Here is a 23,602-nt window from a genome sequence, read left to right on the forward strand (position 1 = left end):
TCATAACTGGGCAGTGAAGTGACGTTGGGGGGGCTGAACTCTATAGAGTGCTATACGAAAGCAGATAGGAGAACATTATCATCTTGAAATTGCGGTTAGAATAAAATATGCTTTTAAAGCAAAGTTCTAAAGGTTGCTCATTGACTTTTATTTTTGAAAATGCATTTTATATAACATTTTCTTACTTTAATCTCCTCGCCCTACTTCTTCCCTAGTCTCCTTCAAATGAATGGCTTCATTTTACATATATTGTCATTTCATGCATATACATATTTGCATATGCCTATGTATTCCCAAATATACGCTGTTGACTCCATATACTGTTATGCATTTTGGTATATGAAAAATGAACATTTAGTGACTGTTTGACATTGAGCAACCAATTGGTGTGCTCTTTTTTTTAATAGAACACTGCTCCCGTTTTCCGCCTTACTCAGTTTTCCAGTACTTTGTGTGGTTTTGCAGCCGCAAGAGCTTTCCCCACCCAATGTGGCTTGTTTAATGGTGTCATCACCCTTATTCATCTCACTTTTATTCGGGCACTGAAATCCTAGTTAACTATTCAGTGCTAGTGACATCACAGTAATTGGAGAGGAATCTACAACCAATATTTTACTAAATCATCATTAAACCCTAATGGATCTATAAACATTTGTTACAACTAAGGTTCAGGAAACAATTCCGAAGAGGGTAGAGAAAGACTGTAAAAGCAAGAGGACCATGGGTTTGCTGTGAGACTGTAGCTTTTAGTAGCATCAGTATAAATGCTGCTAAGTATGGGTACAAATGCTTTCATTGACTTTTCAAACAATTTTTATCTAAAATATATGAACTAGCATACAGACAAGTTTGAACATTGGGTACTGTTGGGTACTGTGTGTGTGTGTGTGTGTGTGTGTGTGTGTGTGTGTGTGTACTTGAAAGATCCCCGAAGGGAGACCGCTACTCAAGTCTCGGGAAATCGTGGACCCCAGACACAGAGAGACCATTTTGGATGTAATATGCAAAGGCGAGGTTTATTACGGAGATCTATTATGGAGATCTCCAGGCTGACATGTATCCCATGCAGGAGACAGAGGGGTCGACCCCAAGTGGCTGGGATAAGGGCTTTTTAAAGGAAGAAGTCACAAGCTTCAGGAGATGGGGGGATGTCAAAAGGAAATACCAAAAATGTCACAAGGGGAAACTCTCCAAGTCACAGGATTGGTCTTAAGACTCTAGGGTTTAAATGAGGGGAAAGGTCAAGCATTCTCCTGAGAACAGATCCTGATTGTCCTATAGGGTAAATGTTTGTCAGAGTTGATGAGGCATCTGCATCTGAAACACATCTGGTTAGGCTTGGCCACCAGTTTCCTGGAATACTCTCTGCAGGACACAATGGCTGGAGGGTACAAAGGGGACTTGAACAAACATCACAGCAGCAGAACAAAACCCATTACTCATTTACTCAGTCTGGTGGGAGGGTCAGTGTCTCTGAACCAGTTCTCCTGCATTTTTAACAATCTGTCTTCCTGAGTCAGATCCTGTTGCTGAGTTTTGAGCTAATTTAAAACTCTATCTTTCATACTTCTTTTGGTTTTGCTGGTATAAAATTATTTACTTTTCCTATGTTTTCTTGGGTGTAGTCAATCTTTTTCAGTTGGAGTTTTTCTTCTAGTATCTTTGATAAGGCTGGATTTGTGGAAGATATTGTTTAAATTTGGTTTTGTCATTGAATATCTTGTTTTCTCCATATATTGTGATTGAATATCTTGGCTGGGAACTGTGGTCTCCTAGAGACTGCAAGACACCTGCTGAGGCCATTCCAGGTTTTAGAGTCTCTGTGGGGAAGTCATGTGTAATTTTGATAGGCCTGCCTTTATATGTATTTTGACCTTTTTCCCTTGAAGATTTTAATATTCTTTCTTTGTTCTGTACATTTAATTTTGATTGTTATGTGGTAGGAGGATTTACATTTCAGGTTCAATCTATTTGGTATTTTGCAAGCTTCTTATAAACTTAAAGGCATCTTTTCATAGTGTTCCAGATTTCCTGGATGTTTTTTGTCATGAACCTTTAGATTCAACATTTTCTTTGTCTGACTGAACAATTTCTTCTATTGTATCTTCTATGATTGAAATTCTTTCTTTGGTCTGTTGGTGATGCTTGTGTCAGTAGTTCTTGTTCTCTTTCCTAGGTTTTCCAACTCTTACATTCTCTCAATGTGTGTTTTCTTTGTTGTGTTTATTTCTATTTTCAGCTCTTAAACAGTTCTTTTTTCATTTCCTTCACCTATTTGATTGCATATTCCAGTGTTTCTTTAAGAGGTTTATTTATTTCCTTTTGAAAGGCCTCTATCATCTTCATAAAATTAGATGTATGGTCATTTTCTTGTTCTTCAGGTGTGTTAGAATATTCAGAACTTGACGTGGCTGGGGTCTTATCATGCCATGTTGCCCTGGGTATGGTTAATTTGTTTGTATGCGGGCCTCTGCCATTTGAGTTTTGTGGTTATTATAGGTTGAGGTGCTCATTTCTTAGTTTATTCTTGTTAGAAAGGAGGGTATTTCCCATTAAATAAACGTGAAAAAATAAAGCACTGCATTGAATGTAAGAGTTTTCAATGAAACAAATCATATCAAATAAAACTTGTTAGTTAGAAAATACAGTCTAATCATGAGTAGAAAAGTTTTATTATTTTGATTTATTAAGTACATTTCCATAAGGAAAGATGAGGGAGGAAAATTTGAATGAGAGCAAGGAGGTGTAGATGGGATGGTTTGGATGGACCACAGTGTAGTTGGAAATGATGTAATTATATCAAAAATAAAATGAAACTATTATATATATTGTTACTAATGTCCTCTCATTTTCATATTACTCATATACATTTTTAAATGTTAATCTTATTCTTACTTATTTGATAACATAAAGTGCAATAATATTGCACTGCAGTCATCTATTCTTTAAGAAGTATCATTTTTAAACTAAGACATATTTAGAACTCAACTTTACCTGTTAGTAAGTGGTTTTGCTTTGAATTGTGTAATTTTCAATTGCAAAGTTGAATTTACATAGTAGATCTTAAAGTTATAAGTTGAACACATAACAAGAAAAAAATTAATAACTGCTTGAATCCTTGAGGAAATTATGTTGAAATTTAATCAAATGCTATAAGATTGCTTATATAGTTATGTGAGCTAGTTAGCTACATATCCCACTAGAGTCAACAAAAGCATAATTTTTATAAACATTACTAGATATAATATTGTTTTAATGATCTCTTTGAGAATAATAAAACCATTTTAATAAGTAGCTTCAACTATTGTAATGAATGTAATTGATTGTTTCAATATTGTTGTATCATTTAGGTAAATGATCATTGTATACATTGGAAATGATTTCAATTATTATATCATATTTATTAGAGGTTATATGGCATTATTTGAACTCAAATTTATTAGGACTCAAAAGCAATCCTTCATTTTTAGCTATAAATAGTTGCAAAAATATAAAACTGTTGACTATATATTAGAGCTAAAAATTCAGAAGAAAATAAATTCTGACATATCCTAACTTTAAAATTATTTATTTCAATGTTTCATTAAATAGGCATTTCTACTGCTATGTCATTTTATTTTAAAACTAATTACTCTAGGCAGGAAATGCCTACAGGATGTTCTACTTTCATACCAGGATTTTAAGTTAAAACACAGGAAAAGGTAAGTTATGTCAGTGCACAAAATAAATGGTACCATTGTTTGTAGAGCTGTAACATCCTAACCCCTTTGTCCTGTGTAGGTGTATGCCTTGCCTTGTTAGTACTACTCCACAGGCCAAGCTATAGCAATTCAAATTGAGAATTCATGTTTCGAAATGGTCTTACATTGCTTTTCTTGTAATATTGTAGGTATAGAATTCCATATTTAATTCCATTATTATTACTAGGTGATGTACATTTTTCTAAATGTAATTCTATATAATGCTCACCAGCTATATAAGTTCAGCTGCTATGCTTGAGTTACTATCCATACTAGAAATATCGTTAGTGGCTATTATAGACCCTTTCCTCAAATAAACATCTCAGAATCAGATATTGTAGCACACCTACATAACATTAGGTCTCTAGGGGCTCTCTAGAAGGAGTTCTGGATTGGAAACAACTTGAACTATGTAGCAAACTTCTTCCCTAAATCTCTTAATAAGTAAGATCCTCAACAGAAGGCATGAGAAACAGAGACCTACTCTGTTACACATTCAGGAATCCCATAAAAGTACTAAACTGAAAACTATAATGTACATACAGAGGACCAGGTACACCTGGATTGGACAAGTGAATGCTGCTTCAGTCTCAGTGAGTTCATATGAACTTTGTTCCATTGATTTACTCTTTTTCTACATCAAATGAGATGGCCATGTGTATTTTTAACTCTGTTTATATAGTGGATAATATTGATTTTAACATAATGAACAATATCTGAATTGATCGGCTTAGGCCTACTTGATCATGGTGAAGGATCTTTTGGATATGTTCTTGTATTTCTAGTTTGCAAATATTTTATTGAGTATTTTTGCATCTATGCTCATAAGGGAAATAGTTCTGTAATTCTCTTTCTTTGATGGGTCTGATGTGGTTTGGATATAAGGATATCTGTGCCCTTATAAAATAAATTGGTCAATATTTCCTTTGTTTCTATTTTTGGAATAATTTGATGAGTCTTGTTGTTAACTCTTTTTAAAAGTCTTGTAGACTTTCTCCTTATATTTCACTAGGGGGTTATATCTCTATTTAAATTGGTTTTCTGATATTGATTTAACTTTGGTAAGTTGTACCTACTAAGAAAGTTATTCATTTCTTTTAGGTTTTTCCAATATGGTGCAGTATGAATTTTTAAAGAATATCCTTATGATTCTCTGAATTTCCTCAGTCTCTCCATTATGTCCCCTCTTTGATTCTAATTTGTTCATTTGGTTATTATCTCTGATTTTTAGTTAAATTAGTTAAGAATTTATCTTATTGATTTTCTCAAAGATTGATTTTCTCTTTGTTTTATTGATTCTCTGTATTGTAAGGTGTTGTTCCTATTTTATTGATATCAGCCCCGAGTTTGATTATGTGATGCAATCTACTATTCTTAGTTATGATTTCTTTTCTTTGTTCTACAGTTTTCATGCATGCAGTTAAGTTGCCAGTGTGAGATGGCTCCAATTGCTTTATAAAGGCATACCTATTAGAACCACTTTCATTCTGTTCCATAAGTTTGGTATAATATATTCATTCTCATTTAGTTATAGAAAGTCTTTAACTTATTACTTCTGTGTTGAACCATTTTTTTATGTAGTAGGCATGTGTGCAGTTTCTACAATGTTGTAAGCTTTCCATTATTTCTGTTGTTGTTACTCACCATTAAAACTCGTTGGTCTTATTGGATGCAGGGAATTATTTCAATTTTCTTGTATTGGTTGAGACTTGTTTTGTGTTCAAGTATGTGATCAGTTGTGGAGACAGTTCACTGAGGCCCAGGGAAGAATGTGAATTCTTTTATGGTTAGGTGAAATGTTCTGTAAATATCTCTTAGGACCACTAGATTTATAAAGTCTATTAGCTCCTGCATTTCTCAGGTTTTTTTCTTTCTAGATGACTTGCCTATTGGCGACAGAGGGTTAATAAAGTCTCACATAATCAGTGAATGAGATTCACTACATGGTTTCAGCAGTAGCAGTATTTCCACTGTGAACTTGGGTGCCCTTGTGTGTTGGGGCACAGATGTTAAGAATTGAAGTGTGATTTTGGTAGATTTTTTTTCTTTGATGAGCATGTAGTATCCTTCCCTATCTCTTCTGATTAGTTTTGGTTTAAAGTCTATTTTGTTAGATATTAAAATGGCTACTCAAGCTTGTTTCTTAGGTCTGGTTGTATGAGACATTTTTTTAACTCTTTACCCTGAGGTAATATCTATTTTTTGATGTTGAGGTCTGATTTTTTTGTATGCAGCAAAAGTATTGGTTTTATTTTCAAATATCTTCTGCTAGTCTGTGTATTTTCTTGAGGAATCAAGACTGGTGATAATGAGAGATACTAATGACCAGTGATTGTGGACTCAGGTTATTTTGATGTTGGTGGTAATGTTGCTTTGTGTGTCTTTTGTTTCTTTTGATTTTAGTGGTCTAAGATTATTTATTCTTTGTGTTTTCGTTCTGTAGTTAACCTCCTTAGGTTGGAGTTTTTCTTCTAGCTCCCTCTGATAGACTGTACTTATAGATTAATATTTTTTACATTTGAATTACTATGGAATGCCTTAAAGAGGTAATTAATAGAGCCTTTTAAAGAAATCCAGCAGTGCTGTTGGGGGCCTGCTTGCTGACTTTCATGTGGGGCTGTGAGCTCTTTGAAGCTGCCCAGTGGTCCAGAGCATGGTAGTTTTGAACCCCCTATCCCCAAAGCTCCAATTTTAGGAGTGACTTTTTCATCACTGCCAGGTAAACTTTGGCAGGAGGCTAGATGGTGAAGTCAGCCTGTGTTTACAGGAACCTGGTAAACAGCAGCAGATTGGAACAAGCTAAGATAAACCAGACACAAAGACAAGACAGAAGGCAGGAATATAGCAGAGATGACTAACAATTGAATTGGTGTTGCATAGAGATCTCACCAGTCTGACTGGGGAATGTAATGGATAGGAGGCTGTTTTAGATTCTTTCTTGCACTATGCCTAGACTGCCTGACATCCTCACACTGGGCCTCTTCAAACTCAATGTCTGGCCCCCAGTGTCCTGTGGAGTCCTTGACTTTCTTGTGCAGCTTAGATATGAAACCCTGTGGACAGTGCCCAGATGCTGGGTCACTCAGATTGTTTGGCCACCCAATGTTACCATGGCTCCAAAGGAAGGTCAGAAAATGACTGATCACCTGGCTTACCTCCCAGTTACCCAGAATTAATCAGTGGGCCATGGGCATCTTGTGCCCAAATGGGGGTGTATTAACCCTTGTCAGTTTCTCTCTGGTCATCAGATAGTGTTCGCTGTAATCAGAATCCAGAAACTAACATGAAGCTAGCTTAAAATCTCTTGCTCTTTTCCTCTGAATGTGATCATTTACTGTGGGAGTCCAAAGAGTGGAAAGCACTCTATGGCAACCTTGGGTTAGTTGTGTTAGTCATCTCAAGGTTTGTGCCCCCAGGAGTAACTTTATTTCTTGAAGATACCCTATTAAGGAATGAATTTTGGGTGGAATTATCTTGCTGTGGGATCCATATGTTAATTCTGAGATTCACCAGAGAAAAAACAATTCCAAAATTTAAAAGCTAATTATATTAAATACTGATCAAAAGATGGACTTTTGTCAGGATTATTCCCTGGAATTTTTCAGATGAATGGCCTGAGCCATTTATCTATCAACAAATAAATAAAGAAACCATGAAACAAACACATGACAAAGTTTTATTTTTCATTCTTGAAGAAGAAAGAAATATCCTTTTCAAGAGGATTTTTTTCAAGAAAATGGATGACAATAGAAAAATCATGCAGTCCCAGAAAGAATAAATGTTCTTTCTTTCATATGTTCACTGTACGTGTGTATGCATAGAGATCATATCAAAGTATAAAAGAGGTCTTGTAATATTTTCTCTCTTGAACCTATACTTAATAATACACACGTACGCCATGAAATCAGAAAACGAAATCTTGTGCTCCCTCCCCCCAGCTCCTACGAGGTGGCTATATTCTTTGTTCCTCACCTTCTCAGGTGTGGCATCTCTCCTCTCTTCTCCGTCATGGCGGATCTCCTTCTTCCTCCCTGTCTCACTCAGAATCCTAATGGTCCCACCTCTGTATTCTCTGCCCAGTCATTGACTGCCAGCAACTTTATTTATCAATCAGAAACAAATCGGTGCAGGGTCCCTCAGTGTCTAATGAGTGAACATTCAGATTCTCGTGTAAACAATTTTGGGGACCCAAATTAACATAATACAAGCAACCACATGGTAAAAAGAAAACTAATCATGTATATGGCACATGCCTGACATTGTGATCACATGCTGATGCCTATATATGCTTCTTTCACTTCAACCAGTCAGATAGGAAAGTTCACTTTCCTACACAGCCTTAGCAACACCAGCCAGGGCTCTTTTTTAGATACCATAGAAAACTTTTAGTGGTGTTTACCTTTTCCTAATATTAGTCATATTGTAAATATTTGTGAGTTAATCTGTATTGATATAGGTTGTTTAGGGTTATATCTGGTGGAAATTTTTGATGGACTATTTGTTTTATAAATGAATTTTGATTTAAAATAGTTTAATTTCCTTGCTTTTATATATTGGAATATGTCTTTATCTAAACATTGAGGATTTGTTTGTTTGTTTTCACTATCAGTATTTCAATTTTCCCATTAACTCTTGAAGTCAAGTAATGTTCAATAATCAGTCACATTCTCTGTTTCCTTTTCTTTTCTTTTTCCTTTTTTTTTTGGTGTTTATTCTACAATTTCTGTACTTCAATGTGATGACTTTCAGAATCAATTTCACAATTTCTCTAGAAAGGTTTTCTGGGTCTTTGTTGCACTCTATTTCTTTCTATAGGTCAAATAATGATGTAAGTCATCTCCCAACACTCATTAAGATATGTTAAAAATTAGCGATGTTCTATATATCAAAGTGCATAGTAGTTTCATAAACTTCCGTCCAATCAATACACAAGTGCCTCATACTGTTGTTGCTTTTATATATGGCTTTTTTTTTACAATCAAAAATTTATTGCCAGGACACAGAAAAGGAGTTGAGTGTGTACTTATTCCATATCATTAATTTTATCACCTGTGGCTATTTTTGCTTTTAACTCTAACATTGCCTACTGTCATTGTAAAGCACATGACATCTTCAACTAAAAATAGTTTTCTTTCTTTTAAATTTATTTTGGGTTCAGATTTCTATTATTTTTACCCTCAGTACTCTGACTTAGCACCTTCATTAAAAATTTGACTAGAATAATTATCATAGATATTCATTTATTTTTTCCCAAGTCTTGGTGATTCTGACTTTCCATCTTTGTTCACTTAAGATGATCCTATGTATAAGTGTTCACATGTTACATGTATCAATTCTGCTTCTGCTGTTATTCAGTATTTATCACATATGTGTACTGCAAAATACAAGGGCTGTGTATTCTATGTCAACTTAATTTTTTATATGGTTAATTGTATCAATTCTTTTTAATTAACATACTTTTTGAATCTTTGGGAATTTTATCATGCATCCTACCCCACACATTTCCAAATTCTTCCACATCTGCTCTCTGCTCATATAACCTCCTATCCCCAAGGAAAATAAAAATAAAAGTGAAGTTTAGAAAAGAAAAGAAAAACAAAACAAATTAACAACAAACCCACAAAATCACACAAACAAAACAAACGAAAGTGCAAAACAACAAAAACACATTTTGAAAACACCTCAAGTTCATGACCGGTTCCTCTACCAACTGCAGGCTTCAGTGAATGTGCCATTCAGATCCTCTGTTTTCCTATCTCTCCCTTACATACTTGTTTGTCATAGTGGCACTCCTGGCACTACCCTGAGTGGAGCCAGCTTAGCGAGGCCCTTGGATATCCACATGGCTTCAGGCTACAGTCCACACCACAGGCATCTGGATAGCATTGGTTGTATTAGAGAACATACATATCAACACAGACCACTGCAGTAGAATCATAGACTTAGGTATGGCCCTCAGCAGCAGCATGGGTCTGGACATCACTGTGGACTCAGGGATAGCACAGGCCTCTCACATCTGGCTGTTCCCCACTGCCTTCACTTTCCCAGGTCTGTCTGGATACATAGCACACAAACAACTTAAGTTCTCGTTCTCTCTCTCTCTCTCTCTCTCTCTCTCTCTCTCTCTCTCTCTCTCTCTCGTCTCTACCACATGCTGGCTTCCACTCAGGAGGTCCAGGCATGGTTCAGTGTCTCAGTATGATTTAACACCTTTTCATGTTAAATAATGTTACTAAAACAGGTGTAAAAATGTTCACAGATGTGCATGCCCGTTATCACTGAAGCTCTTATTTCCACTGAGTCAGTGTTCCTGATTCTCCAGCACTGTTCTATTCTTTAATCCAGAAAGTATTCTATTTATATCATTATAATTTGTGTTTTATGAATTCTGTTTCAATGTTTTGATAATTCAACATCTCTTTGCTGTAAGCTTATGGTATTTCAATGAATTTGACACAAGTGTAACTTCTTGCTTATTTTTCAGATTATTTTATGATCATTGTCATATAGCTCTAATGGGTGGTTTACCTTGTGAGCTGGTTGTTACTTTCCCTTTCAAATGGTTCATTTTTTCTTTAATATGTTTTATTTCATCTTTGCCAACTTTTTATTTAGCCAATTGTTAGTAATGATTCTGTTAGTTTCCTGTAATTTTTAAAGCAACGAGTTTATTGTTCAATACATAAGTTTGGCTTTGTATCTCTTTAGACTATGTAGTATGGAGTTTATTTGCAAGATTCTGTTCTGGTTGATTGGTCTTTTCTCACTGAAAATCCCACTGTTCTCTGCTTGTATAGCCTGAAGAGATGAAAGAAATTTCCAGATTGGCCTCCTGGTGTCACTAATTAGGAAAGGTTTGGTTTAGTTGGATATTTCCAGCCAGCCCCTGCTGTGGGATAACAAATTGATGAGGATTGTGGACCTCGCTTATCATCCTAAGTATTTGCCTCAGGATGGGATGCCTGGGATGTCAGAAACCATGACCACTGTTGCGGCACAATCTCCATGTTTGGAAAAGAAAACTTTCAGAACAATAGGAAATTCTCAGGATAGACATTGTCTTTATGCTTATGACCAGTGTATGTTTTTGTGTTTCTTTAACTGTATCTTCCTAAAGATTCTTAACTCTGTATGTGGTTTATATCAGCGTTTATAATGGTACCCATATTTATCTGATTTGCCACAACTATTATAACTTATACATCTAAGACTCTTAGCCTTCCTTTAATTGCTATTTTTAGATTTATTTTCTACTGATTATTTTTTATTTTTTAATTTTTAGGGAAACTAGAACTTTGTTAGCTGGTAGTACTAAACCTATGTATTCTATAATTTCAAGTGTCGAGGATTACTAATGATACCAAATTTCTTATTTCTCAGCTTTTCAGGGAAAAGAAAAGGTTTAGCAGTGTTTTAAAATGTTTGAATAAATTGATGCAGCTTTATAAGAAATATTTCTTTGCGTCATACCTGCAAGATCATTTCCCTTTTACCAGCAATATTAATCAGTGTAACACTACAAATGTGTACTCACTAAACAGTCATTACATTAAAAGATATAGTGTCCCCAACATTGTTTAACAACTGCCATTCTTTAGAGTTTGTGATCAACCCTAACACTAAGATAACCATAGCTTAGGAGGGGTTCTGTGGATGTGACTGAGATGTTCACAGGGCATCCTATCGGACTGAAGCATGAGGACATAAGCAGGAAGAGAGTTGGGTCTATGACAGCACTAATTAGGAAGTTATCCTTTTATCTTTTCCAAAGTGTTTCTGACCACAAGAGAAAAATCAAGAGGTGAAAAAAGTCAATAGTGCCCAGGGCTTATAATTATAGTAAATTGTATAACTAATGGTGGCCATATTCTGTTCATCTTTTCTATCTCCAGGTTCAGGTTCTTCGGAATGCTGGGGAGGAAGTGACCCTGACAGTGTCATTTTTAAAAAGAGCTCCTGCTTTCCTCAAACTCCCACTTAACGAAGACTGTGCATGTAAGCATCTGTGGAACAGAGACAGTAATCACAGCATTGCATTTCTTTCCACCCAGAACTTGGTATTTTTTTTCTTACAGTGTGAAATACATACACGAATACTGCATAGAATCACCAAATCATGTAGAATTCATTTCTCTTGAAAGTTACAAATTTTATTTTTTTATGTTGATAATATTGAAACTCTTCCTTTCTAGTGATTATGAAATCTGGTACTTAATTTTAACCAACTCTGCTCTCCCCTTGTACTGTTACTTTACACAACCCTTTACCATGTTCCATATGCTTCTTAACCATTTTAATTGCTTTGGGGATAAATTTGTGTTCAGATAATTTTCTCATTATTTAGAAGCTTTGTTTATGATGAGGTATGTGTGTGTGTGTGTGTGTGTGTGTGTGTGTGTGTGTGTGTGTGTGTGTTGTAGTAGTTGTTAATGCATGGTGAAACATGTGTCTTGGCCCTAGGACAAGATATCATTTGTTTCTAAGACTAATACAAATTTCATTATATTTGAACTTTTATCAACTAATGGGCATTTTCTTGGTTCCATGGCTTTGCTATTATCAATAAGGTAGTACTCATACAAGTATTATTTTGAGATCATGCTTTCTGTTGTTTGGGATGTACACCCAGAAGTGGGATTTCTAGTTCTCTGTGTTGTTTTGAATACTAGGTATGATACTTTCAATGGGGACATTGCCATTTCACATTTGCACCAACAATGTCACATTTGCACCAACATCATCAATTTCTTTCAATTATCTGTAAATATCTTGCTGTTTTTTTTTTTCAACATGGTTGTTTTCATGAATCACCAATGATACTGTGGTTTTGGTTGAACTTCCCTAATCACTACTGATGGTCAGCATCTTTGCATACATTCATTTGCTTTCCATTTGTATCCCATTTTACATAGATGTCATTCACGTGCTATGATACCTTCTGGCTTGATCTTGTGCTAGCTTTGTGGATGCTGTGATAATTTTTGTGAGTCATTTATGCTTTTGCCCTAATGTGTCTAAAAAGTATAACATTGTTTAAGTCATCTACTGCCTCTGATTCTGGTAATATTTCAGTCATCTCTTCTGCAAACATCCCTGAACGTTGCAAGGGATGATTTGATGTAGGGATCACATTTACCTGTGCGATGTCTTATATTCTCTGAATACTCACCAGTTGTGGGCTTCTGTGTTAGTTGCTATCTACTGGGTGAAAAAGCTCAATGATGAGGATTGAGCCTCATACTAATTAATGGGATGTCTTAGTTAGGGTTTCATTGCTGTGAACAGACACCATCACCATCTTATAACGGATATATATTTGGTGGTGGCTTACAGGTTCGGAGGTTTAGTTCATTATTATCAAGGCAGGAGCATGGCAGCATCCAAGTAAGCATGATGTGAGAGAAGCTGAGAATGTTACATCTTGTTCTGAAGGCCAAGAGGAGAAGACTGAATCTTCCACATTGGACAGAGCTTCAAAGCTCACCCCTTCAGTGACACACTTCCTCCAACAAGGCCACGCCTACACAAACAAGACCAACCTTCAAATAGTGCCACTCCCTGGGCCGAGCATATTCAAACCACTACCTTCCACTCCTTGAGCCCTCCATGTTTGTTCAAACACACGAGTCAATGGGGGCTATACATAGGCATAGCATAATGCAAAATACATTTGTTCACCTTCAAAAGTCCTATAGTCTATAATAGTCTCAACAATATTAAAAGTCAAAAGTTCAAAGTCTCTTCTGAGGTTCATCCAATCACTTAACTATAATCCCCTATAAAAATCAAAATCAAACAACAAATCACATACCTCCAATATCACAGGATATATATTATCATTCTAAAATTCAATAGGAAGGAAACACTGGGCTAAAGCAAGACCAAATATAAGTTGGCCAAACTCCAAACTCAGCATCTCTGTGTCTATAATGTATAATTCCTTCTGGCTTTGTTGACTGCAGCACAGTTCTTTGTCTGGTTTCACTTCCTGTAGCCCTTTATTATTACTTGAACCATACATTATGTATTTTGTTTCTTTTTAAGCTTACCATGCTTGGTCATAATGCTCTTTGTGAAACTAAAACAGAGAACAAAGTCTCTTTTGGACTTTTTCCCCCCCATAATTAAACCACATTTATTTAATTATTTATTTTACTCATTTATTTTACATCCCTCTCATTGCCCCCATCACTCCCTCTTACAATCCTACTCCCAATACCCCTCTCTTTCTCAGAGTTGGTGGGTACCCCCTGGGTATTCCCCCACCCTCAAATATCAAGTCTCTGCGGGATAGTCACATCTTCTCTCACTGAGGCCAGATAAGGCAACCTAGCTAGAAGAACATATCACGAGTACTGGCAACATCTTTTGGGATAGCCCCCACTCTAATTTTCCAGGATTCAAATGAAGACCAAGCTGCACATCTACTACATATGTGAGGGAAGGCTAAGTCCAGTGCCTATATGTTCTTTGGTTGTTAGATCAGTCTCAGAGAGCCCCAAGGGTCCAGGTTAGTTGAGCCTGTTGTTCTTGGTATGGAATTCCTATTCCCTTAGAGCCTTCAGTCCTTCCCCCTATTCTTCCATAAGCGTTCCTGAGCTCCATCCACTGTTAAGCTGTGAATGTGTACATCTGTCTGAGTCAGCTGCTGAGTGGAGCTTCTCAGAGGATAGCCATGCTAGATTTCTGTCTGCAAACATAACAGAGTATCTTTAATAGTGTCAAGGATTGATGCTTGTCCATGTGATAGGTCTCAGGTTGGTCTGGTTATTGTTTGGCCATTCTCTCAGTCTCTTCTCCATCCTCTGTCCTTTCATTTCTTGTAGACAAGATACATTTTGGGTCAAAAGTTTTATGGGTGTGTTGTCCTTATCCACAGTTGATAACTCCACTGGGGTTCCTGCATGGCTACATGAGGTTTCATATCTCAAATATTGTGACTCACAGCTAAGGACATCCCCACTGATTCTCAGGTGTATCTCTTATCCCAGGTATCTGTATCTTCCTGAGGATGCCCCCTACCTTGCCACAACAGTCAGTTGCAAATTTCCATTCATTCTCATGACTAACTGGACATCCCTCCTGTCCCTTTCCATATCTGACCCAGAACCTCCCCTATTCCCCTCCCATCTCCTCTGCCACCCAGTTCCCTCCCTCCATCTACCTCTTAGGACTATTTTATTCCCCCTTCCAAATGAGATTCAAATATTCTTGCTTGTGCCTTCCTTCTTGTTTAGCTTCTTTGGGACTGTAGAATGTAGTATAGGTCTCCTGAAATTTATGGCTAATATCTGCTTTTAAGTGAGTACATACCATACATGTCCTTTGGGAACTGGGTTACCTCACTCAGGATGATATTCTCAAGATCTATCCATTTGCCTGTGAAATTTATGATGTCTTTGTTTTTCTTAGTTGAAGAGTATTCCGTTGTGTAGATGTACCACATTTTTTTATTCATTGTTCAGTTTGAGGAACATCTCTGGTGTTTCTAGTTTATGACTATTACAAATAAAGCTGATACAGACATAGTTGAACAAATGTCTTTGTGAGATGGTGGGGCATCTTTTGAGTATATGATCAAGAGTGGTATAGCTGTATCTTGAGGTAGTATTCCTAGTTCTCTTAGAAACCACCAAAAATGATTTTCAAAGTGTTTGCACAAGTTTGCACTCATACAAGCAAGGGAGGAGTATTCCTCTTGCTACACATCCTCACCAGCATGTGCTATCATTTGAGTTTCTGATCATAGTCATTTTGATGGGTGTAAGATGGGATTTCAAAGTTGTTTTGTTTTGCATTTCCCTGATGACTAAGGACATTGAACATTTCTTTAAGTGATTTTCTGCCATTCAAGATTTTTCTGTTGAGAATTCTCTGTTTAGCTCTATACCTGTAGCACATAATATTAAAAAATAAACAAACTAAAAAACAAAACAGATAAAAAACAAAAACAAAAACAAAAAACAAAAAAAAAAAACCCATGCTGTCATCAGCTAGGCACCAGGCAGTGGTCTAGGTCTGTTCCGACCCCAGTATTGATCCGAAGACAGCATGTTTTCCCTTTTGCCAAAGCCTGTTCCACTAAGGCTGGCTCTGGCTCTCCAGAGCTCCAAAATCACTCTCTCCACCACAGGCTGGCTGCTGACAAACCTGCTGTGCACTCCCAAATTTTCATGACTAGCTGGGGTGCCCTCTTGCAAACCAATGCTGTCACTGTTACCTTTTCTTGCAGCTCAGTGGAATCACAGGGAGAAGGAAGACATCAGAAAATATTAGTTTCAAATCAACAGATAACACATTTGCTGGGTGCAGAACCTAGCATCCTAAGTTTAGGAACAATTCTATGTTAGAAATTTTCTGGTGGCAGATTTGCCATCTGAACTAACAACCTCCAACCTTGTACATCGTGTCTGCCTTGCTCCAGCTGTCCAAAAAGAAGTTCCTCTCTTCTGTGTCCTCTCTTCCTCCACGGACCCTGAAGTCCTGCCTCCTCTTTGTCCAGTGATTGGCTTCTTGTTATCTTTATTTAATCAGTTAGCGGAAATTTCCACTACATGTGCCCCATTTTTAATTGGATTATTTGAGTTGTTGTTGTTGTTCCACTTCTTAAATTCTTTATAGATTTTGGATATTAGCCCTCTATCAGATGTAGGGTTGGTGAAGATCCTTTCACAATCTGTTAGATTGCTGTTTTGTCCTATTGAGAATGTCCTTTGCCTTACAGTAACATTGCAGTTTTATGAGGTTCCATTTACCAATTGTCTTAGAACCTGAGCCATTGGTGTTCTATTTAGGAAATTGTCTCCTGTACTAAGGAGACTGTCAAGGCTTTTCAGACTTTCTATTATATGATATTTAGTGTATTTTGTTTTTATGTTTAGGTCTACAGACCTTGAAAGAGCAATCCTCAACATCATATGAAAAAATAAAAAATCCAGCATAACCAAATTATCATGAACAATAAAAGTACTTCAGGAGGATCTCCATCCAGGACCTCAAACTGCACTACAGAGCAAAAGTGGTTTAAAAAAAGAACACTGCATAGTGTTGGTACAGAAATAGACATGTTGATGATTGGAATTGAATCAAAGACCCAGAAATGAACTCACATACCTATGGACACTTAATTTTTGATTAAAAAAAGGCAAAACCATACAATGTAAAAAAGAAAGATTCTTTAACAAATGGTGGTGGTCTAACAGAATGTCTACGTGTAGAAGAATGAAAACAAATCCATAATTATTATCCCGTATGAAACTCTGCTGGGCTCTTTTGAGACTTATTTTGTTGATGAATTAATCTAAATCCCTTCATTTTAGCCTCAAACAGACTTTTCGGGCAAGGGCAAAAAAGCAGCCACATTCTTCACCAAATATCACAAGAACAGTCTCCGGGCCACTTACGAAAATCCTCTACTACTGAAACCTCCTGGGACTGCAGGCCTACAGAGTTCAAGTCATCCTCGGCAGCACCGTCTTCCATATTTTGTCTAGGAGGGTACACTAAGCCCCACTTTAGGCATTCCTCTCTTCCCAAATCTAAAGTTCTAAAATCCACATTCTCCCAAACAGAACATGGTCAGTCATCTCATAGCAATACCCCAGTCCCTGATAACAACTTCTGTCTTTGTTAGGGTTTTGCTGCTATGAACAAACCTCCCAATCAAGACAACTCTTATAAAGGAAGACAGTTAACTGGGCTGGCTTAAAGGTTCAGAGGTTTAGTACATTATTATCAAGGGAGGAGCATGGCAGGCTTGATGCAGAAGGAGCTGAGAGTTCTCCACCTTGTTCTAAAGACCAACAGGATTAGTCTGTCTCTTCCACACTGGGCAGAGCTTCAAACCCCACCTCCAGAGTGACACTTCCTCTAACAATGCTATAGCCATTCCAACAAGGCCACACCTCAAAATATTGCCACTCCCTAGGTCAAGAATTTTCAAAGCACTACATGAGATAACCATAATGAATGAGAAGTCATTGTATTGCTATCTCTACTTACCAGAAAATTAGTTGGTTTTACCCAAGAGCTCATGGTATTTCTAGTCATAGGCTTTTGAAGTCACTGACAGACTCAGGAATAGGTTTCATTTCATAGAGTACGACTTAATTCAAACAAAACAGAGTGGTTGGTCACTCATAACATCAATGGCAATATTGTGTACAGGTAGACTTATATTACCAGACAGGTCTTTATTGTAGAGTTCATTTTTTTCTATTCTAGTAATGTATATAGTATCTTTAAGAACTATGAAGACTAACCAGTCAGGATAGATCATCCAATGGAATATCAGATATATTTCTCTATGTTTTATAACATAAGAATGTGGTATCTTCAGAAATAATCTTATCATCAAGGTCCCACCTCTACTGTATCCTTCAATCAACCTAATTCTTCCCATTGTATTTTCCCCTTTTCCTCCAGTAACATTCTATTCTATCTAAGCTTCCTTTAGAGATCTTCTTTACCCCAAGGCCCTTTAATTAGATACTTAACTGTTGTAAGGATACCAACTGAAACTTGTATATCTAAATATTTAGCAAAAATATACAGTGTGTTTCTAGGTCTAAGTTACCACATTAAGTGCGGTTGTTTCTAATTCTACTGATTTAACTTCAAGTTTCCCATTTTATTTTAAACAGATGAGGTGTAAAATGGTATAAATGTACCATGTTTCATTAACATCTTTCAGTTAAAGAATATATAGACTATTTCCATTTCCTGAATATTTTGAAAAAGCGGCAAAAATATGGATAATCTAGTATCTTTGTAGCAAATGTAGAATCCTTTAGATATATGTCCACCAATGGTATATCTGGATCTTATGGTAGATCTACTTTCAGCTCTTGGGGAACCTCCACATTGATTTTCATTGTTGTACCAGTTCATACTTCTACCAACAGTGAATACATGCTCCTCTTTTCCCTACTCCACTGCAACACTTGCTACAATATTTTTAAAATTTTAGCTATTATGACTTTTGTAAGATGAAATCTCAAAGCCATCTTAATTTGTAGTCCTCAGTGGCTAAAGATTCTGATTATTTTTATAGTGATTCTCAGCCACTTTTGATTCTGCTTTTGGGATGTCTCTGTATAGTTTCATGGTTCATTTTATAAATGTGTTATATTCTAACTAGACATTTAATTTGTGAGTTCTTTCTATGTTCTAGATGCTAACCCTCTGTCAGATGTATAATTAGTAAGGATTCCCCCCATTCCACAGGATAGCATGCTGCTTGAATGATGTTATTCATTTCTTCACAGACTCTATTGAGCTTCATGTGGTCCTCCATGTCATTTGTTGCTCTTAATGTCTCTTTTATTAGAGTCTAATTTAGAACATTCTTTTCTGTGCCTGTAACACCTAGGATATTTCTTTTTACTACTTTAAATAGAATAAATCAAGTTTTATGTTGAGGTCCCTGATCCATTTAGTGTGTGTATATGTGTATGCATGTGTGTTTGTTTCTGTGTGTGTGTGTGTGTGTGTGTGTGTGTGTGTGTATTCAGATTAAGAAATATAGATCTATTTTCATTTTAACTAGTATCATTTCTTGAAGATGCTGTCTTTTTTCTAGTATATATTTTTGGTCTTTACCTAAAATTAATTATGCAGGTTTATAACTTTATCTTGAATTCTATTACATTTATCAACACATTTGTTTTTATGTCAGTGCCATGTAGTTTTCATTATAGCTCTACAGTGTTACTTAAAATCATGAACAGTGATATTTCTGGAAGTTATTTCATTTTCAGGATTACTTGGGTTTTCTGGGCTCTTTGGGTTTCTATATAAGTTTTAAGATAACATTTCAAGGGCTGGGGATTTAGCTCAGTGGTAGGGCGCTTACCTAGGAAGCGCAAGGCCCTGGGTTCGGTCCCCAGCTCCGAAAAAAAAAAAAAGAACCAAAAAAAAAAAAGATAACATTTCAATTTATGTAAAGAAGTACATGAGGATTTTCACAGGGGTTCTACTTAATCTATAGTATTCTTTTATCATAGTGGATACTGTATATTGTAATAAAAGAACCTTTTCTACTTCTTATGAGATGATCATGTGATTTTTTTCATTGAGAATCTATATGATACATTACATGTATTAATTTATGTATATTAAGCATCTCTGGGATGATTCCATGTTGATCATGGTGGATACTACTTTTCATGTGTTCTTAAATTTAGTTTGCAAGCATTTTATTGAGGATTTTTACATCTAGAATTATCAGATTTCTTGCCTATAATTCCCTTTTTTGTTGAATCTTTGATTTTGGTAATAATGGCATTTAAAAAAATGATTGGAAATGTTTTTACAAAGTAACTTGTGGAGTATTGGTGTTAGTTGTTTTTTGGAAGTCTGACAAAATTCTGAGCTAAGCACATGTGAGTCCTGGCTACTTATTTATATAATTTAAAATTATTGATTATATCTCATTAGTGTGAAAGTACTTAAAATATCTTTCTTTATCTTGATTTAACATCAGAGGATAATGATGTTTCCTTTTTGAATTCTAATTTAAATCTTTTCTATTTTTCATTTGGATAATTTTCTTGTTTGTTAAGTTTGCTTAAGTTTTTCATAGATGCAACTCTTTATTTCACTGTTTTCTTGTATTTTTTTCTCATTCAAATTTCATTTATTACAGCAATGATTTTGATCATTTCTTATCACTTACTCTTTTGGGGTATTGTTTCTTCTTGTTTTTCTAACATGTTTCAATTGCATTTTGAAGTTATAAATATTGGATCATTCAATCTCTCAATGTAGTTTTATAAACTTTATTCTTGTGACTCCTTTCATGTGTCTCATCTATTTTTTGGTTTTGTGTTTTCATTTATGCCCTTGCATTTGGGGCATAGATGTTGAGAATTGAGACTTCCTCTTGTGGGTTTTTTCCTTGATGAATATCAAGTATCTTTCCCCATCTCACTTGATAACTTTTGGTTGAAAGTGTATTTTATAAGATATTAGGATGTCAACTCCAGCTTGTTTCTTGGAACCATTTGCTTGGAAAAAAAATTTCCATTCTTTTACTCTGAGGTAGTGTCTGTTTTGTCAAGGAGTTGTTTTTCCTGTATGCAACAAAGTGGTGAATCCTGTTCACATATCCAGTCTGTTAGCCTGTGTTTTTTTATAGGGGAATTGAGTCTATTGATGTTGAGAGATAGTAAAGACAGATGATTGTTAGCTCTTGTTATTATTGTTGCTGGAGGCAGTTCTAGTGGTGTGTGTGTGTGTGTGTGTGTGTGTGTGTGTGTGTGTGTGTGTGTGTGTGTGTTTCTCTTCTTTCAGGTTTGTTGAGAAATGTTTAATTTCCTACTGGGGGTATATAATCACCTTCCTTGTGTTAGAGACTTCCTTCTAGTGTCTTCTGTAGGGCTAGATGAGTAGAAAGATATTACTTAAGTTTGGTTTTGTCATGTATGTAATATCTCGGTTCTTCCTTCTACAGTGATTGAGAGTTTTGCTGGGTGTAGTATACTGGGCTAGCATTTGTGTTCTCTCAGGATCTGGATGACATCTGTCCAGGATCTTCTGGCTTTTAGAGTCTCTGTTGAGAAGTCTACCTTTATATGTTACTTGGCCTTTTGTCCCTTACAGCATTTATTATTCTTTCTTTGTTCTGTGCATATAGTGTTTTGATTATTAGATGATGAGAGGATTTTCTCTTCTGGTCAAATCTATTTGGTGTTCTTTAGTTTTCTTGTACATTCATTGTCATCACTTCCTTTGGGTTAGGAAACTTTTATTTGTTGAAGAAGTTTTCTTACCCCTTGAGCTGGGATTCTTTACCCTCTTCTATTCCTATTATTCTTAGGTTTGGTCATTTCATTGTGTCCTGGATTTCCTGGATGTTTTGGGTTAGGAAGTTTTTATACTTTGACCGATGTATCAATATCTTTTATGGTATCTTCTATGCCCAAGATTCTCTTTTCTATCTGTTGTATTATGTTGCTGATCCTTGCTTGTATCTGTAACTCCTGATGTCTTTTCAAAATTGTCTGTCTCTGGGTTGCCTTCATTTGTGTTTTCTTTATAATTTCTATTTCTGTTTTTCATTTCTTCCACTGTTTTGTTCAATTTCTTCACCTGCTTGCTTGTATTTTCCTGTAATTCTTTAAGGGATTTATTTGTATCTTCATTAAGGGCTTCTACCTGTTTGCCTGTGCTTTCCTGTATTTATTTGAAGGAGTTATTTATATCCTACCTAAAGGCATCTATCACCTTCATGAGATGGGATTTTAGGTCATGTTCTTACTTTTTAGGCATGTTAGGGTATCAAGGGCTTGTTGTGCTGGGAGAACTGTGCCCTGCTGGTGCCAAATTGCACAGGGTTCTGTTACTTATGATCTTGTGCTTACCTCTTGATACCTGGTTACCTATGGCATTAACTGGCCTTGGTGTCTCTGACTGGAGCTGGCCTCCTTGGAGGCTCTGTGACCTAGTTTAGTGCTGGTCTCCTGGGAGGCAGGCAGTGGTGTCTTTGGATAAGGTGAGCGCCCTGTGTTTTGGTTAGAGCAGGCTTCCTGTGTGTTTGGTTCTTCTGGACCTCCTGGGAGGGAGATAGGCAGCAGGAAATGGGAGGGGATCTGGCTACTGATCTAGCACACATGGACAAGCAGACTAGAAAGAAGGTGGAGCTCAAGAGTGTGTGCAGTTACTGTGTCAGCTGTGCTCTGTGGTTGCCTCCGCTGGTGTGGGTATTTGGGTAAGATTCTTACATGTGTCCTTGGTTACTGTGAAACTCCCTTGAGGCAAACAGGCCATAGGTTGTGGGAGGGTCAGTATTTTGATTTTATCCAGTGATGATCTATTATACATATTTTACTTATTGTATGCTTTTTTGGATGGTTTTAAACATCCTATTGAAAATATTTTAAAGTATCATTTTCCAATTATCTATTGTGAGTACAGAAATTAGATTAATTTTTATATACTGAAATTCACTACGAGAGACCACAGTTTTATTAATTCGTTAAAAGAAATTACTCATAAGATGGAATTATAAAATTCTTTTGCATTACTTGGTTTCTAAAATGATTACAATATTCTTTTAATCATTTTTGTAAAATCAAATATGCTATTCCCCACTTCAGTGAAGTGATTAACTCTTCTGTATTAATGTAGTCATCTTATCCTTTCAGTATTTGCTTTAGTTTTTATTAGCTCTCTGTAGTAGCCTCACAGTTATTTCTGACACTAGTAGTTTGTACCTTTTTCTTTTATTCTATGTAATTATTTTAATAAATCTACTATATAACTTAATAATCTACTACTATAACTCATGGTATGAGTGCATACCATGTGTGTTTCTCTGTGATTGGGTTACCTCACTCAGGATGATATTTTCCAGTTCCATCCATTTACCTATAAATTACATAAAGTCATTGTTTTTGAAAGCTGAGTAATATTCCATTGTGTAGATGTACCATATTTTCTGTTTCCATTCCTCTGTTGAAGGGCATCTGGGTTCTTTCAAGCTTCTGGCTATTATAAATAAGGCTGTTATGAACATAGTGGAGCATGTGACTTTGTTATATGTTGGGGCATCTTTTGGGTATATGCCCAAGAGAGGTATAGCTGGGTCCTCAGGTAGTACAATGTCCAATTTTCTGAGGAACCTACAGACTGATTTTCAGAATGGTTGTACCAGTCTGCAATCCCACCAACAATGGAGGAGTGTTCCTCTTTCTCCACATCCTCGCCAGCATTTGCTGTCACCTGAGTTTTTGATCTTAGCCATTCTCACTAGTGTGAGGTGAAATCTCAGGGTTGTTTTGATTTGCATTTCCCTTATGACTAAAGATGTTGAACATTTCTATGGGCACTTCTCAGCCATTCGATATTCCTCAGCTGTGAAT

At 36.2% G+C, this 23,602-nt stretch overlaps 1 protein-coding gene across 10 annotated transcripts in view; it reads left to right on the forward strand.

The window, feature by feature from the left end:
- Sntg1 (syntrophin, gamma 1) overlaps positions 1-23,602 on the forward strand; it is an 814,179-nt gene that overhangs the window by 545,859 nt on the left and 244,718 nt on the right. For all 10 annotated transcript variants that reach the window (XM_063288183.1, XM_063288182.1, XM_063288181.1 and 7 more), the window contains one exon: positions 11,633-11,735. In XM_063288183.1, coding sequence (XP_063144253.1) covers positions 11,633-11,735 — 103 coding nt within the window. The remainder of the gene's footprint in view (positions 1-11,632; positions 11,736-23,602) is intronic.

This window comes from Rattus norvegicus, chromosome 5, assembly GCF_036323735.1.
Source record: "Rattus norvegicus strain BN/NHsdMcwi chromosome 5, GRCr8, whole genome shotgun sequence".
In the NCBI taxonomy this organism is placed as follows: Eukaryota; Metazoa; Chordata; class Mammalia; order Rodentia; family Muridae; genus Rattus; species Rattus norvegicus.